Consider the following 17,389-nt stretch of genomic DNA (forward strand, 5'->3'; position numbering starts at 1 on the left):
AAGATTGAGAAAACAGTTGTCCAATCTCAACAAGCATCTAATTGCTGCAGATTATATATGTGTGTGTGTGTGTGTGTGTGTGTGGGTGTGTGGGTGTGCATGTGTGCGCCCACAGTTGGCTGCCCATCACTGCCGTTAATAGATTTTGGCCTCTTCATTCCCTAACTCTGACTCCAGAATTGTGTCTAAGCGTGTTCCGGAATTTCGTCTAAGCGTGTTCCGGAATTTCGTCTAAGCGTGTAATGTTCTACTGGTATTTCAAATGCTAGAGACACAAATGTCACAGTGAGTAACAAATGAAGGCAGCTTAGCTTACACCCCAAACACTTGTCTCAGTATAATTAGAAGATTCTCATTACAACTTTCCTGAGTAAAAAAGTTATAATTCAGTGCTATCAGAAATAAACATACAAACACCGAGCAGGAAATAGTCTTAAAATATATTTATTTTTGTTGACAAAATTTCAATGTTTTTTTTTGTTTGTTTAATTGTTTGTTTTTGATACGACAGATTTGTAGGTTTTTCTCATTCAATCAACAACAGGTTATAGAAATATACTTCATTAGCTACCATAATTGCATAATTTTCGTCAATGATCAAATGCTGTCCATCAAAAAAAAAAAAAACAATTTAAAAACTAATCCCTTGTATTCCTCTAGTTCCTTCAAGTGGATCCTGTGGTTCTGGGCAAAGCACCATCTCTGTGAAAACCATGCACTGGGATGCCAGCACTACAGCTGGCTAATCTGTCCTCGCAAGTGCCAATTTTGTCATACCATATCTTTCTCTGTTTATTATTAACCATGATTTTACCATAAAACATCAGCAAACGTCTCTCTTCACAGCGTAAGCCTGCGAATCTGATGCAGCAATCTGATTTTTTTTATTCTCTGTATTACTTTCACATCACACAGTGGAAACAATCATAAACTAGATTGACTCAGACTGGTTGGGGGGGGGGGGGGGGGGATTAATTCAAGGTGCAGCGTGTTGTGTTTTGCTAGCGCTGATCAAAAACTAGATGAAAAAAAAAAAAGAAAAAAAAAAAAAAAAAACGGCAGAGCCTGGCAGTGAGAGGGAGCATTTTTTTTTTGTTAATCTGGAGTGCGCCTGACACGGCCTCAGAGGGATTATGTGGTGAACGGATAAAGGCCAGAGGACTCCAGATACTTCCAACGCGAGGTTTCATCTGCCCGCGTCAATGCAAAGCTCCTGCTTTTAGCATCGGAATCACAATATTCATCATTTGGATTTTTTCTTTTCTTTTTTTTTTTTTTTTTTCTGAGATGCATTACGAAATTGATCAATGGCGAAATACGTCGGCTGCATAAATTTATACAGGCAGAGGCACATAAATGTAATTTAAAATGTCAGAATAATAATAACAACAATAATAATAATAATAATAATAATAGTGAAGAAGTTGGAATTCAAGCTAAATATAATTCAGAATGTCGAAAAGCACCTTACGTCATTGGTGCTTGTATGGCTGCTTTTGGAGGGCGGGGCAATGGGAGGGGGGACTTAGATTGGGCGGTATTTTAAACGCTATCTACTGCTAAGCAACGCTTCACTTCTGCCAATCTTAAGACTAGGAGCACCATGATTGGCTGGCTGGCACATGAGCCCGGCTGTTCACTTGAAAGAGGAGCGGACCTTGCGACCCTTCAGGGGCTGAGGGGGCCTGTAGTTATCCACCATGCGACAAGGAGACTCCCCATCTGCACTGAAGAGCAGACTGCGGAATTTAGCCATCTGTCAGAGAGACAGAGAGAGAGAGAGAGACAGAGACAGAGAGAGAGAGAGAGAGACAGAGAGAGAGAGACAGAGAGAGAGAGAGATACTCTGTTAATGTGTCTCTATTTGAGAGTTACGGCACAGGCTGTGTTGGAAGAAAATTTACCGGGGCTCCAGGATTTATATTTCCTCAAGTTAAACCAGTGTCCAATTTCAGAGGATTTTGATGAATGACAGCTCCTAGTCTAAGAGGAACGTTGTACAAAACAAACACAATACAAATACAGAGATACAGCAGGATAAAACACTTCCTGATTGCAGAACGCTTAATGCTTACCAGTACACTGAGATGGACGTTATTCGTTCAAAATGTACGTTTTTATACGTCTTAGCTCTCGTCCAGAACCCTAGCAGATTTAAACGTGCTTGCAGTGTCCAGCTCTCAGTGTCAGACTCGACTCTTTAGTCAGAACCCGACGCTTGTGAGCTTTACACTCATCATTTTCTCAGCGTCTGGCTTCTGTTTTTCCGACGTGACCCCTGAGATGGTGTGAGATTGAAAAACCACATTTTCCAGCAAGACATTTTACTTCCCTTATCTGATCAAGAGCCCCTTTTTTTAGCAGGGCATAGGATGAAAAGAAAGTTTAATACAAAAAAAAAAGAAAAATATCCACAAATATTAGTAATTACTTGCAAGTTTTCTAGCAAGATTCTCAACACATGTGCAGTAGTTGTGATTTTCACAGCGACTGTGTCGGAGTATGGTCTGAAGGACAGGAAAGCACACTGGTATCTTCATTTTAACCACTTTAACTTTTAGCTGTTACATCTTAGACGTCTGATGCACTTTACACAGAGAAGGCAGTAGCACCAAGGTGGCATTGCTTATACTATCTGTCTGACGACAACTTTGAGGAAGTACATCCTGTGTAGGCCCCTTTCCAAATTTTAGTCACCAGGCTACAAGAGCGACACCGTGCAACTAAGGAAGGACAGAATCTGCTTATTTGTTCACAGAAAGGAGTTCAGCTGTTGCATTGCAAAAAAACCCACAAACTTGTCTCACTCATGTGTGCAAGAGTAATATCATGCATTTGTATCTGGGGCCGTTTTTGCAGGGTTTTTGTGGGGGTTTTTTTGTTTGTTTGTTTGCTTGTTTTTTTCAGTTCTCAATATGCATAATCAAAAACCACATCGCTGAGAGCATTTAACCCCCAGCAATACGTATGTGTGTGTGTGTGTGTGTGTGTGTGTGTGTGTGTGTGTGTGTGTGGTGCGTTATCTTAGAGGGACAAGCTGACTATAAATGATACCCACTTGCAGAGAAGCATTAGGGTGAATTCTGATAAAGGTAATCTAAGAAAACACAGAGGTCTAGACAGTCTTACAGCTGACCCTCCCAATGCCTCGCTGAACTATGACTGACGTACGTTTAGATATGCCGCATGTCGACCTCAGTATGGACTTTCTATTGATGTCAATACACAAAACTCTCCAAACGAAAGATGACAGGAGGAGGAGGAGGTCATTCAAATGATTAAGATCACAGCATGTCAGCTAACACGACTTTTATTTTTAATTTCTTTTTGTTATTACGGTCTTATGAATAGGAGTGAATGAGAGGAATTTTTCATTTAGCATTTCAACAGCACGACACATGTGTACCTGACAGGCCCAGTGCAAACTGCTAAAAGTGTTCAGCCTCGTCATTTTGGCCTAAGAATTTGGAGGTATCATTTCACCACACACACAGAGACAGAACTCTGAAAGTGAAGGTAAACTAGTTATTCCTTTCTATAGGCCTCTGGCTAACAGAAGGGGTTGTCTTGACTTCAGACGCATCATGGTTACCTGGGCAGGGCTGACGCTGATTGGCTCCCTGAGAACGATCCAGGTGACGCTCTCCAGCAGCGGGGGCGTGGTCAGGGATCCGTCGTAAGTCCAGTACTCCAGAGAACCTGGGAGAAGGGTCGCGGGGTCAAAGTTGGAAAACGTGGTCTGTTTGCCCTGGAGACACAAAACGAGAGTTGAATTCATATTCCAAAAAATTCAGAACACGGAGGGTTAAACCCCGTTAGCTGTGATAGAAGTTCTCGGAAAGTTCTCGCGAGAGTAGGTTTATGCACAATTTTCAAATAAACAGCCATTATTGCTTAGAATCTGTTGACAAAATGACTGAAGATATATTTCTTATAACTTAAACAATGAAAATGTAAATTACTGATCAATGAGGGGGTTTTTTGTGTTTTGTTTTTTTTACCATGACACCTCATTACCTTGGATTTGATGGCATCCAGAGCATCTAGAACTTTCTGAAGACTTGGATTGGCAGCACCAATCTGAAATGTTTTAACAGGAAATGAAAACACAAATCGCATAATTACCGTTTGCAGGGAAGCTCACTGGGTTAAAGAATCATTTGTGTGAGAATTGATCAGCAAAATGTGTACCTTGAGGAAAACACCAACCACAGCCAGTCCATCTGGCTGGCTGGCGGCGTCTGCAAAGCTGGGATACTTAGTATTCCAGTGAACCAGATGGAGCTAATGGAAAACAGAAATGTGAACGTTATTGCATTAATTCATAAGAATTAGATGAGACCAAATAGTTCCATTACATGTACTTCAATTAGACATACTTCGATTTCCTCATCTGACTACATTTTAACATGAGTTTTGTGGTAGCTGAAATCATTTTGGTGTTTTCAGCAGTTTGTTACTTTTTTTTTTTTTTTTGCTAGCTAGCTTTCCTAACTACTGAAACTTGGGCCTTATAGCTACATTACTGTAATGTACTTGTTCCTGTTGCATTTATATAAACTGACCAATGAGACTGCAACATGTCATTTTCACTTGTCATTTCACTTCACATGTCATTTTCACTTTCACGTGAACATTAAGCTGATGTGAAAGTGATCTGGAGGTCAAATTTCTTTGTATCAGATGAGATTTCTGATTCAGATAAGACCATTTTTTTGCAAGGTAGTTTTGACACAGTAAACCACATAACAGTTTTAGCTTCTTCTCGTAGGAACTAATAGCTTGCTTGGTGGGGGGCAGGGGCAGTGGCAGGTGCTGTTGACTCAGAGACCTTTGTCAAAAGGGTCAGGTGGAAAGGGGAACAGTTTTAGACAGGATGAGGTTTGACAGTGGATTCTGTACCTCACAGGGGAACTTGGTTCCAGCAATGGTATGTTCTGAGCCTTGGTCATCACTGCATCCCCAGTGGAAATGGAATTGTCTCAATCTGTATGTTCCAGTTATGGGACCTCCAGTGAGAGCTGCATGCACACACATGCACACACACACACACAACACACACACACACACACACACACACCACAGAGAGAGAGATAGAGAGAGAGAGAGAGAGAGAGAGAGAGAGAGAGAGAGAGATTGTAAAGTTGTCCCTGTTTTGTGTTAGTATTCAGATTCTGTTTACTAGACATGAACTCCTGTTCAGAGGCATAAAAGTCAAACTTTTTTGTGGGAAAAAAGAAATCATGAGTAATATGTCCATTTCTTGAGAAAACCAGTGAGCAAATGACACAGTGAGTCCTTTTTCTCCGGGAGGAGGAGGAGGGGAGGGGGGTTAATGTCCCCCCTCCTTCCCATTTCCTACTGACAGACTGCTGACACAGTTCCTGTTGAGAAAAGTCACAGCACAGAAAAAATCTGTCTGGTATTATAACCTGTTCAGCCCTTTAAACGGTTCAGAAATGCAGCACTGTGTGTGTGTGTGTGTATTTGTGAACATGTGTGTGTGTGTGTGTGTGTGGGTGTGGATTTGTGAATGTGTGTGTGTGTTTGTGCACGCGCGCGCGCGTGTGTGTGTTTGTGTGTACGGAGCCCTGTCTGGGGTCGCTCATTGGAATTCCCTCCATGGTTCTCCCATTGACCGTCTGTGGGACAAAGCATGGATATCTGTCCCCTCGCTCTCTTTCTCTCTCTCTCTCTTCCTCTCTCTCTTTCTGTCTCTCTTTCTCTCTCTCTCTCTCTCTCTCTCGCTATTTCAGTCTCCTCATAATAGAATACATTAGCACTGAAATGGACAAAGAACAGAGTGACTGGTCAACAGAGCCAAAGAAAATGACATTCACTCGAGTTTAGCGAACAATGTGGATGCAATGCAACTAGACGGCTCTGATCAAAAGCGAAAAAAATTCTGAAGCGTAAAAGAAGTCAAATGCACCAAAGCATAAGTATTTTCAAAAGAGATAAACAGACACAAAACAATGGGAATCTCTCCACGTTCAGATTAAATTCTGTCTCCTGGTTACGTAACGCAGAAGGTCAAAATCATTTGCAAGAAAGCCTGTTATCAGCTAACCTTGCCAGAACAGCAGCCTTGCAATTTTGTATTAGAACACAAAAAGACACATCGTTCTTGCCTTTAGTTCTCCTCTCTGCAACAAACGCAACCCAAACACCAGCAGGTTCACACACACACACACACACACAATACATGAGCCTCTTCAACAGCCAACAAGACGCAAACAACAACAAAAGAAAAGATGGCCTGCAGCGCCAATCTGTCATGATGAACTGAATGTTCTTTTCTTTTTTTTTAACAGGTGTAAAGCAAGGCAACAGATATATTTTAAACTCTGATGAACCACAAAATGCCAACAGCCACACAAAAATGCCTTTCTTTTGTGTGAAAGCTACGCCAGAGAAAACACATTAATTTTTTTTTTTTTTTTTTTTTAGGAATCCTGCTGATAGAATAAACAAAATGAAATCTTAAGTGGAGAAAAACAGTAAGCCCCATAACAGGCTGGAGATGATGTCTTAATGCATAGACTGACTTGAGCTGTCGTCATCGTCGGCGAAATCCACTTGAAATGAATGGCCATTGTTGAGGATGCCTTTGGAGGTGGCAGGATCGTACTTGAGTTTGAGGGGTTTCAGAGCAGGGTCGTGCTGTGCATGGCCGGGGATAATGTCTATGGGAGACTGCCTGGGTCCGTTAGCGACGGGGAAATTTTCAGCCCACGTATCTGGCCCTGAAACAGACACAGAGACATCATTAAAGCTTAAATGCAAATTGGCCAATTTATTCCTAAGGTTATTGATTATTATCATTAGGTTCAAAGAGATATACTTGAGCTATTCAATGCTTTACTATGCATGTACCATTCTGTATCATATGTTCACTTTTTTTTCTGCTATTCATATAATTTTTTCTTGCACTGTGCAGCTTTCTCAGTGAGATTACGCGAGGTTTGACCTCTGAATGACCTTTTTTCAAAGTCAAATGCACCTTACCGTCATTTGGTCCATAACCCCAAGCGTGAGACATTGTTCCTTGCGTGTGTAGTCTAGTCTTGGATGAGCAGAGCTGCGGTGTGACTCCTCCGGTAGGATGAGACCAAGATGCTGAGAACCAATTACTGTACCCCTCCACTAACAAGTGCCAGGCCTTTTATAGACTTACCCCGGCTGGTACTCGCACCGTATCTTAGATCAGTGGGTTTGGCCATATGATCTAAGCTCAGTCCAAACACACAGCAGGCGGAGTTAAACGCGTCAACAATCAATAGCCAGTCTCCCTCATTTAATTCTCTCTCAGTGGCATCCCCCGTAGACTCCGGACCATCGTGCTGGTTCTACGGGATGCGCTTTACACACCAAACACGTCCTTTTGCGCAGGAAGAATGAAAATCAGTGAAAGGGGAAGAGTGCATTCCTCTCTACACACATCCTCTCCACCGCCAGGATGTTTCTTCAGTTTTTTAAACTGAAGCTCTTGTGAGATGTCGTGAAAATTGTGTCGCTGACGTACGTTTTATAATAAAATCTAAAAATAGTCCATTTCTCGGGGCAGTAAGTCATTGCATGTTCGGCTGACCTTCTTTTTCTCGTCCTGTTGCAATGTCGTAACTTGTGTAGCGTTTGGCTGTTGTGGGTCAAAGACACAAGAGTGAAACCGTCTTAACCACGTAGACAACAGTCCGTCCACAAACGAAACTACAAACGCAATTAGAACGTCTCGGTAACACGCACAGTTTAGCGCACGAGAGTCGTCTACGCTGGATCATACCACTTGCATTATAGTCCACACATCCATTATTCGTCACGTAATTGGTTTTCTTCTGCTGGGTGAGCGTTTTAAAGGGACCAGTACGTATCCCGTGCTGGTGATGATGAGTGCTGTCCCTCAGAGTGTGAAGAAGCCGTTACACAGTGTGCACGCATCCCTTACAGCTTTTCTCTGCTGTTCTCTGTGATTAGTAGCTTCGCTTAGTATTGTTTCTATGAGGCGTAATAATATGCTTGACTGAAAAAAAAAACCCACACATACACACACACACACACACATTTCTTCTGGCCTTTAACTAATCATTTTATTCCTAGGTTCAGAGACTAGTATGGTAATTGTACTGACTGTCCAAAAACTTAATTTGTACATCTCCAAGGGTTCATACGCTTGGCATGTTTATGCTCTCGTGTATATGCTACAAGGAATTGCATTTCGCTTAATAGTAATAACCTTGCAGCCGAGGGATTTCGAAATACTGTCGTCATTTACCCACGTGCTTTCACTGCTCCGCCGAACTGGTCAACGTTGCTGTCATTGCTTTCATTTGCTGCCATCTTGTGGCCAAGTTTAGGAACTATGTATGTATGATTACGTGCATGCAAGTACTGTGTGTCTGTCTGTCTGTCTGTCTATCTGTTTGTCTGTATGTATGCATGTATGTATGTATGTATGTATGTATGTATTTTTAGAAAATATGAAATAAGTTGTTTCAGTCGTGCAGAAGGTATCTAATTTTATCATTCAGATTTGATGGAATATATTCTAAATCGGGGTTACTCTGCCACTGATGTCAATGTAAAATGTGCAACCCGTAAGTTGCTGAAACTATGCATGTGTGACTTCTTATCAGGGCACTCCTTTATTCACCCCTAATAATATGCATTTATGTGATGTGTCTGTATTTTACGCTGTGTTCCAATATCACACATCTTAACACTCTGATTATTCATCATGTTGTAACTATGTCAGTGCATATGACAGCTAGCACTGATACAGCAGTTACAGTGTTTCACACAGTTTTTCAGAGATGCCTAATATACAGCTCTGTTTTTTGGGTTTTTTTTTTTTTTCTATGGCTCCAAGTTTCAAACTGTAATTGTGATTATGCTTTAGCTGTTGTAGATTTTCATGCTGTGTTTATATTATTTGGTTTGTGCGAGTCTCTTTGGACATTTTTAGTTGCTGTTGTTTTTGTTCTTGTTGTTGTTGTTCTTGTTGTTATTTGTGTGTGTGTGTGTGTGTGTGTGTGTGTGTGTGTGTGTGTGTGTGTGTGTATGTGTGTGTGTGTGTGTGTGTGTGTGTGTGTGTGCGGCGCGTGTGTGTTGTTTTGTTCCACTAGTTGTTAGCGTCTGAGGAGCTCTGTAGTCTTCTACTGCAACGATGGCCTCCCTACTCGAGCTGGATACCAGGGGGTCAAGATCAGAACCAGGATCACTTGTGTCCTGGAGTAGATGCTGAAACACAAGGACCCATTTTCAGCTAATTAAAACTCACCTGATATTGAGTGTGTATAAAGATATACTTCTGGGAAAATAATTTTGAGTATGTAAAAGTACACTTTTGGAAGAGTAATTTTGAGTGTGTGAAGTTATACTTTTGGAAGGGTAATTTTGAGTGTGTAAAGGCATACCTTCAGAAGAGTAATTTTGGGTATATAAAGCTACACTTTTGGAAGAGTAACTCTGGGTATGTGAAGATCTACTTTTGGAAGAGCAGTTCTGAGTCTATGAGGGTATTCTTTTGGAAAGGTAATTCTGAGTGTATGAGAGTGTACTTTTGGAGGAGTAACTTTGAGTGTTTGAAGGTATACTTATGGAAAAGCAGTTTTGAATGTTTGAGTGTATACTTTTGGAAGAGTAATTCTGGGTGTATGAGGTTATGCTTTTGGAGGAGTAATTTTGAGTGTGTGACAGTATACTTTTGGAAGAGCAGTTTTGAATGTTTGAGTGTATACTTTTTTTGGGGGGGGGGTGGGTAATATTGAGTGTTTGAGGGAACACTAACTGTTTGGCTCCAGCAGGTGTCAGGGCAGAATCATTTTTTGCCAGCGTCTGAGTAACCCCAGAAAAGCTCAGCCTTACTGAACGGCCCAGTCTCAGAGTCAACTCTGCCTCCCAGACCGCATCACTTCACGCTGCAAACCCAGCATACCGTCAGTATGTCAAATTAAATGCTCTACTGAATTTCCATTAACTCTAATTAATTTCAGATTCAAACACTCAAGTCTATTCATATGCTTTTATGAAAGGAATAATTAACGCACTCTGTTGTTCATATCTCTTGGGAGCAGCCCCTTCTGTCTGTCAGGGGGAAATCGTTTTCGTATTGCAGACTCATTGACAATGGGGAACTGATTGTGCTGGAGTGGTCAGTTAATTTAATGACAATTCTTTTTTTTTTTTTTTTTGCACCGGATTCAAGATGCACCAAACAGAATTAGCTGAGATGAGTCAATACCGAGGGAACATCTGCTTGTTATATGTGAGTTATGGAACTTTGATGGCTTTTTATGCGATGCGTGTTTATGAGAGTCAGATCATTCACATATTCAAATAACATGTGATGAATAAACATCGTTTACACAGAAATTATAGTGGTTTAGAAACATTTTTATTTAAACATAATTTACAAAACTGGAAAGAACGTTAAGGACTAATATGAGGACTATCTGCCAGATTATTGTTCGCTTATTTATATAATTAGTTCATTAGTCAGTCAATTAGTCAGTCAGTCACTCAGTTAATCAGTCGGTTATTTATTTAGTTAGTTAGTTATGTTTATTTGTTGGTTGGTTGATTTTTGTTGTTGTTGTTGTTGTTGTTGTTTCCATTCTCATGAAAGAAAAAGCACATTCCTACAGAATCAGCCAGCAGTAAATCCATCAAAAAATCTCTTTAAATGAAGTAGTACTACAGTTTGATAAAAATAACATTCTTTTTTTACAACCGCAGCCAAGCTCAGGATCGTGACTCCATACATTAGTGACACTGAATATGAACATAAGTCTTATTCACTCGTAGAAGATTACGAAACACAGCCAGTACGATCACTTGGAGCCACGGTTAACAGTACAATGAGTTGGCAACCATAACCCCCAGTGTCAAAAGCTGCTTAACTATCAAACTGGCGTTTCCATAGAGACAGTGTTGAATAATCTGTAGGTAGGAAGGCAGGCAGGAACAAGAAGTATGGGCACAGTTATTCATTTTAATAGATTATCCCGGAGAGCTGTAAGGAACATGAACCTGTTTCAACATCGTCTTAAACAGAGAGACGAAAATACAGTAGAAAAAAATCCTGTTTTTTTTGTTTTGTTTTGTTTTGTTTTGTTTTTTTAATCTCAGATATATTGTTGTGTATTGTTGAAATATGCTTATGTGAAATCAAATTGTGTTCCATTTTGTTAAGTGTTCCTCATGCATTTAATTTGACTAATATTTGACTAATATTACCAGGGGCCATTGTTGGAAATTCAATATTCCCTGTGGTCCTAATGGCATACATTACCCCTCCATTAGCTAGATTAACTCTCCTAATCATCAGCTATTATCATTAAACTGCACCATGTTTGTACATCACAAACCAAGCAGTTAAAAAAAATGTTCAAAGTGACATCTCTCAACAGTATCTATATACTCCCCACTGTAGATTTTTTCAAGACTGATGCATCTACTACATATAACTGAATAACATCAGATATTTGCACCATACCCAAAATACCAGTGTTCAAGGCCTCTGTTACCACAAACTACCACATAATAGCATGCAGGTGTGCCTCTGTAGTTCAAAAACAAAGACCAGTATGTAATCTGCGTAATTAATTGCAATCCTAGATCTCATTAAATGCGTATTTGAAGGGAGATAAATAACATTGTGATGAGTTTTAAGGCGGTTAAATCACCATCACTGATACTCCTCTCCCAGTCTGGATTTGACTATGATGTTCTCTAGTGGTCTGTTTTTTGTTTCTTTTTTTTTTTTAATTGTTCTTTTTCTTTCTTCTTTTTCTTTTGTCTGGGTTTTTTTGTGAGTTGTCGGTGGTGTGACAGATTTGAAGAGGGTACAGACTCTGTTTCCAGGTTTGAGGTCCTTTTTTAGGTTGTAACACTATGTGTCTCTCCACAGGATGTCTGTCAGTAAGAATGAGCTCTTCTTACCTTAGAGACAAGAGGTCAGCCAGCTCACACGTACACTGCCGTCTCTATTAAGACCGTGTGACTCTCTCCCTCTTGTCACGGACATGTCAAAAAAGTTATTTTTATGACTTAACTTATGCCTCTGCTGTGCACATGTCTGTGTCTGTATCGGTGTGTGTGTGTGTGTGTGTCTGTGTGTGTGTGTGTGAATTTTTGAGTTGTTCTCTTTTGTTCACTTTGTTTTTTCTTATCTCTCTTTCTTGCCGGCGATGAAACGCAGCTGGGATAGTTAGGGTTTCTTTTTTTGCTTAAATGCTGAATTGGTGGTGAATTCTCAAAATAATAACATAAAAAATAATAACTTGAATAAACGAGGGACAAAAAGAATATTGAATGTTTCAGTACAGGTGGATCTCCGGAGTTAACTCAACAACTAATATCCCATAGTCATTAGGCATACACAGAAACATGATGGACAGGCCGATCTGCCCAATCAACTATCAAGGGAGCCCATCATCAACAGCAGTTAGCTTTGGTTAAATGTGTGTGTTCTTTCACCGCTATGCTGGCATACTGATATGAGAGCCAAAGCTAAACAGACAAAGAGCTTTGAATCAGGGCAACTGAAAATCAAAATCTAAGTGGTGAACAGGCAGCATTTTTCAAGACTTTTAAAGTCAGGATTTCACGTGCTCTGGTTGAGGCTATAGTCTGAATGAGCTTCATAATGAGAAAGCATTTTCATCCACCATCAACAAAATAGCAAATGATGGATTGAACTTCTTAAGTAATAACAGTAATTGTATGTCTCTAATACAGTTTTCAGACACTAGCTGAATCCAGTCAAAGAGCAGAGCTCATCTGGTCGTCCACAGGACCCTATTAAGACACTTCATGTTAGTGTTTCCTTTATTCTGACACATATTAGTACCTACGCAGTCATAAATGTGTACTTTTATCAGTATTAATCTTTAAAATTGTAAGATTTGGACAATGTCTTAAATTGCCCTATTGGTATCAGCATATAATGTGTCCAGATATTATAACTAATTGTCACGCCTAAGAGTTATCAAATTCAACTCTCCTTCAGAAATCATTTACATCTCGAATTTAATCATTCCTAAACTGTTCGTCTGTTCGGTACATTTCTTGCGGTAAAAGTCTTCAGGATGATTTAGTTAGTCTTACAGGAACTCAGAAAAAAATAAATAAACAAATAAATAAATGAATAAACAAGCACTTTTTATCCCATGAGAAACGATGGCTTTGACCCATCCTAACAAAGCCTCGCACTGAGACGTCGAGTAATTGCAATATGGAATGATTAAACGTCGGCGTTATGTCTTGACAGAAATGTAGCACATACACAGGCCTTTAGGTTTAGATGAGGATGTGTAGAGGGATTTCACTGTCTCTCCTGGAGAGGAACAATGGCCAACCTGTGACTCAGAGCACATGAGAAAAATCTCACCGCTGCTCTGTTATTTGTGGTCTTTGTTATCTATTATTATTTTTTATATATATATATATATCAAATCTTCTTTTTCCTTTGAAAAGTACGTCTACGGAGGAATAATAAAGTAGCGGCGACCCACGAGGTACGTAAGCGTTACAAAAAGCTGGGTCGGGGGTGGGGCAAACGAGGTCGTTTCTCAAATCTGGAATATACATGTCTGCTTCTCTCAAGCACCGCGTCAAATTTGAGTTGTGTGTCTGAGTTTATAAAAAAAAGAAAAAGAAAAAGAAAAGAAAAAGGGGCGAAGGTGACGACAGCACAAGGAGCTTATGAAATCTTTCATTTGGCTCCTATTCAGCGCGCTGATTGGCTGGGAGTGACATTGCCTCTCTGGATGAAGACGGATCATTTTGACCTTCTACCAGAACAGCGGGGCTTCCTCTTCTTTCTTTCTTTCATTTTTTTTTTTTTTTTCCCCACCGGGCTGAGCTAGCAGGCTCCTGATGAACTCCATTCAGACTACCCGCCTCCGTTTCCAAATGGAACAATGTGACCTAATTGGAGGGATTGAACTAAGTGATGTCAGATCTGAAGGCATGTGTGACATATCCCGAGGATTTCCTGAGTCTCTGGCAGGGCCGTAACCAGGGTTTTAAAAAAAATAGCGAGGTCCGGGGTGCGTTCGTTTTCATTATTAAATGAACGAAATGAACGAATGATTCGAAAAAAGATTTGTTCATTTTACTGATCCGAGTCAGTAAAAAGATCCGAACTTCCCATCACTACCACGCACTCATCTCAGAGGAGAAGTTCTTAATCGCTGACTTTTTTTTTTTTTTAATCCATGTGTATTTAGCTTCAAATTTTATTTTTAGATCTAAAAAAATTCCTGAGGTCCGGACCTCGGTGACTTCATAGCGGTTACTTCAAGAGGTTTTTGTTTTGTTTTGTTTTTTCCTTTAATTCTGCACTTTACTCACAGATTTTGGAGGCAGAATGACTGATTATGACTAGGTCTGAATAACTGATGAGATCCAGTATAATGTAGCCAGGAGAGATTCTGTAGAGCATCAGGTTAAAACTGAAAACAAAGACAACCCCATGCTTGAGACAAATACTTGCATTGTCTATTCCAGAGTGAGATTTTGTGCTCACTTATGTGTATGGAGGTTAGTATAAGAGTCTTCAGTGGCAAACAATGTTATTTATACTTTGAAGACTTCACTATGTTTAGAGATCATTCGCTTTGCCCACGTTTACGTGGTTAATTCTTTATCAGTAGAGATCAGACAAGGATGTAAATATTTTGGGCTTTTATTCTGGTTTTTCAGCATTTGAATGAAAGCACTGTGTTCTTGTTCTCAGTGTTCTGTGTGTGATAATGTTCGGTAATGAGTTGAAGGTCTTTGGGAGTGCTTGGAAAGCATGTATGCCACTTTATATTAGATCAGTGCAGTTTATATGCAGCTCTCTTTCCGCATACCGTCTCCCGCTTTCACCAAGGGAGAGGACCTGTGGGTTTTAGCATTCGCAAGACAGTTTGTGCTCGGGCTTTTTGACTTTACTCTCCTTAAATTCACCAGCTGCTACAGCAAGGTTCAGATAATGATAAGAGCAAAAAAAAAAAAAAGGTCATGTGTTTTGTATTTCAAATGGTTTAAGAAAAGCTGTCATTTCTTGAGTTATTTCGCCATTTCATAATGTCAAGTTCTGCTGAAAGGTTTTAGCTTAATGCTTTCATAGTTTTTCTGACACATTGTATTGAATTGAAGCTGGTACTCCAGAGAGCTGGAGCTGGAAGTTCCAGTTCAGTGGTTAGTCTGACATGTTTGTAAGGGAGAGCTGGGAGTTCCAGTACAGTGGTTAGTCTGAGATGTTTGTAAGGCAGAGCTGGGAGTTACAGTACAGTGATTAGTCTGAGATGTTTGTAAGGCAGAGCCGGGAGTTACAGTACAGTGATTAGTCTGAGATGTTTGTAAGGCAGAGCTGGGAGTTACAGTACAGTGGTTAGTCTGAGATGTTTGTAAGGCAGAGCTGGGAGATCCAGTACAGTGATTAGTCTGAGATGTTTGTAAGGCAGAGCTGGGAGTTCCAGTACAGTGGTTAGTCTGAGATGTTTGTAAGGCAGAGCTGGGAGTTCCAGTACAGTGGTTAGTCTGCGATGTTTGTAAGGCAGAGCTGGGAGTTCCAGCACAGTGGTTAGTCTGAGATGTTTGTAAAGCAGAGCTAGGAGTTCCAGTACAGTGGTTAGTCTGGGAGTTCCAGTAAGAGGGTAAGAGGGCTGGTGCAAAAAGCAAAGTTAGTTTTTTGCAAATATTTGGGAAATGCTTCAAGTACTCACTTCATAGCACTGTGTGTGTGTGTGTGTGTGTGTGTGTGTGTGTGTGTGTGTGTGTGTGTGAGTGTGTGTTTGTGTGTCAATGTGTGTGTATGTGCATATGTTTGTGTGTTTTTGTATGTGTGTTTGTGTGCATATGTATGTGTGTGTGTGTGTGTGTTATTTTGTTCCACCAAGTCATTACAACTTGGTACAATGAAAACGCTATCAAACTTTTTTTTCTGATTTTTTTTTTTTTTGGCTCAATGGTCCAGATTTTACTTTGCGATTATTAATGGAAGACTTTCCCCCTCAAACTCTTTGACAGTTAATGTCCATCAGCCACACTTAAATCAAACAGATATTAGTTAAGTGGCTTACTTTTGCTGTCAAGTGCAGTGGGCCACAAGTGCTTATTGATAATTTTTTTTTCTTTTTTCTATTAAATTTAAAGCGCTCCTAATACGCAATACACAGTAAAGTGGATGATAAAGCATGCCCCATCTGTTCATTGTAAAACACGAGGTGGAACTCCACGAAGCAACTCCAATGAAATCTTTTCTGGCGACTTTTCCTTGTATTTCGACTTGAATAGCCACACTATCCTAGTCTTAAACGATCAAGAATTTTCAGTAGTGATATCTGGTACTTACATAATAATAATTCCGTTTCTATCGCAGTTTTTATCTCTTGAATTATATGCGAGACAACTCGGCTCCGCGAGCCGTGACTCCATTCCTGGCTTTCGTCGCGGCTTGCGCTAGCAGCGGCTCACAACGCTGTCTTCGCTGCAGCAACAGAGCGCGCTGTCAGGTGCGTAGAGAAGCGTCTCTTCAAACGTATCAAACAACCCCCCTCATCGTCAGTCATCTCCTTATCCTCATTATTACTGGACAGCGTTTTAGGATTAATTTAAGTTAACTCTGCTTGTGAATTGTGATCAACAAAGCACCTGAGGTAGGCTTTCGATTATCCAAAGTGTTTTTTCTGTTTTGAATGCCAGCAGACTGAGCGTTCGGGTGCACGGGGAAATTAGACTAATTGGGGTGAAAAATAAACACGTCATGCACGTTGTCTTAAGTATTTTTCTACATGACAGAATTGGTGCAGTATAGTTGTAGACATTTTAAATGGTGACTTTCTCCAGAGAAGACACTAACGAGTCTCATAGTACACACGAGGAGGTTTTTTTGGGGGGTTTTGATATTGTAGGTGCTGTTACGATACCAAGCGCATAACAATGCGCCTGATAAGCTTAACAAAGACGTCAAGTAGCAACGTGTATCTATTTGTGTGTTACTCAAATTTGTCGCAGTCAACATGCCGTAAAGCTTTTGAGCATTTATCGCTTCATTTACGAAGAAGCATTCAGTGCGTGAAAGACAACCAAAGCGCGTTTCTTTGTGTTTATTCTTATCCACAACTGGATAAAGTAATAATCTGTAAGTTTGCTCTTTTTTTTGGCAATGATTCGATTATATATGCGCGAGGAAATGTGGGACCTAACATAGGCTACAATTCAAGCGCCGCAGAGATACATGAGAGGGTCAGTTCAATGAATCGAATGAAGCGTCATTTCTCCGCTGCGCAAGAGTGCGAGAACCAAGAGACCATTGAATGATGCAAGAATGGGTACTCCTGTTCTGAGAGGAAATGTCTAGGTCGTAGAGCCCCTTCTCACTACATTTAAAAGATCG

General features: G+C 40.4%; 1 protein-coding gene across 1 annotated transcript; it reads right to left on the bottom strand.

Annotated features, from left to right (window-relative positions):
- Window positions 1–971: 971 nt before the first annotated feature.
- Window positions 972–7,728, bottom strand: cahz (carbonic anhydrase). Its single transcript, XM_030774044.1, has 7 exons — window positions 7,009–7,728; window positions 6,549–6,746; window positions 4,903–5,021; window positions 4,192–4,284; window positions 4,018–4,080; window positions 3,593–3,748; window positions 972–1,756 (listed from the first exon to the last, which is right to left on the bottom strand). Exons 1-7 carry the CDS (start codon window positions 7,040–7,042, stop codon window positions 1,637–1,639), a joined length of 783 nt encoding a protein of 260 aa, XP_030629904.1. The 5' UTR covers window positions 7,043–7,728; the 3' UTR covers window positions 972–1,636.
- Window positions 7,729–17,389: the final 9,661 nt, after the last annotated feature.

The sequence above is a fragment of the Chanos chanos genome, chromosome 5 (genome assembly GCF_902362185.1).
Source record: "Chanos chanos chromosome 5, fChaCha1.1, whole genome shotgun sequence".
Lineage (NCBI taxonomy): Eukaryota > Metazoa > Chordata > Actinopteri > Gonorynchiformes > Chanidae > Chanos > Chanos chanos.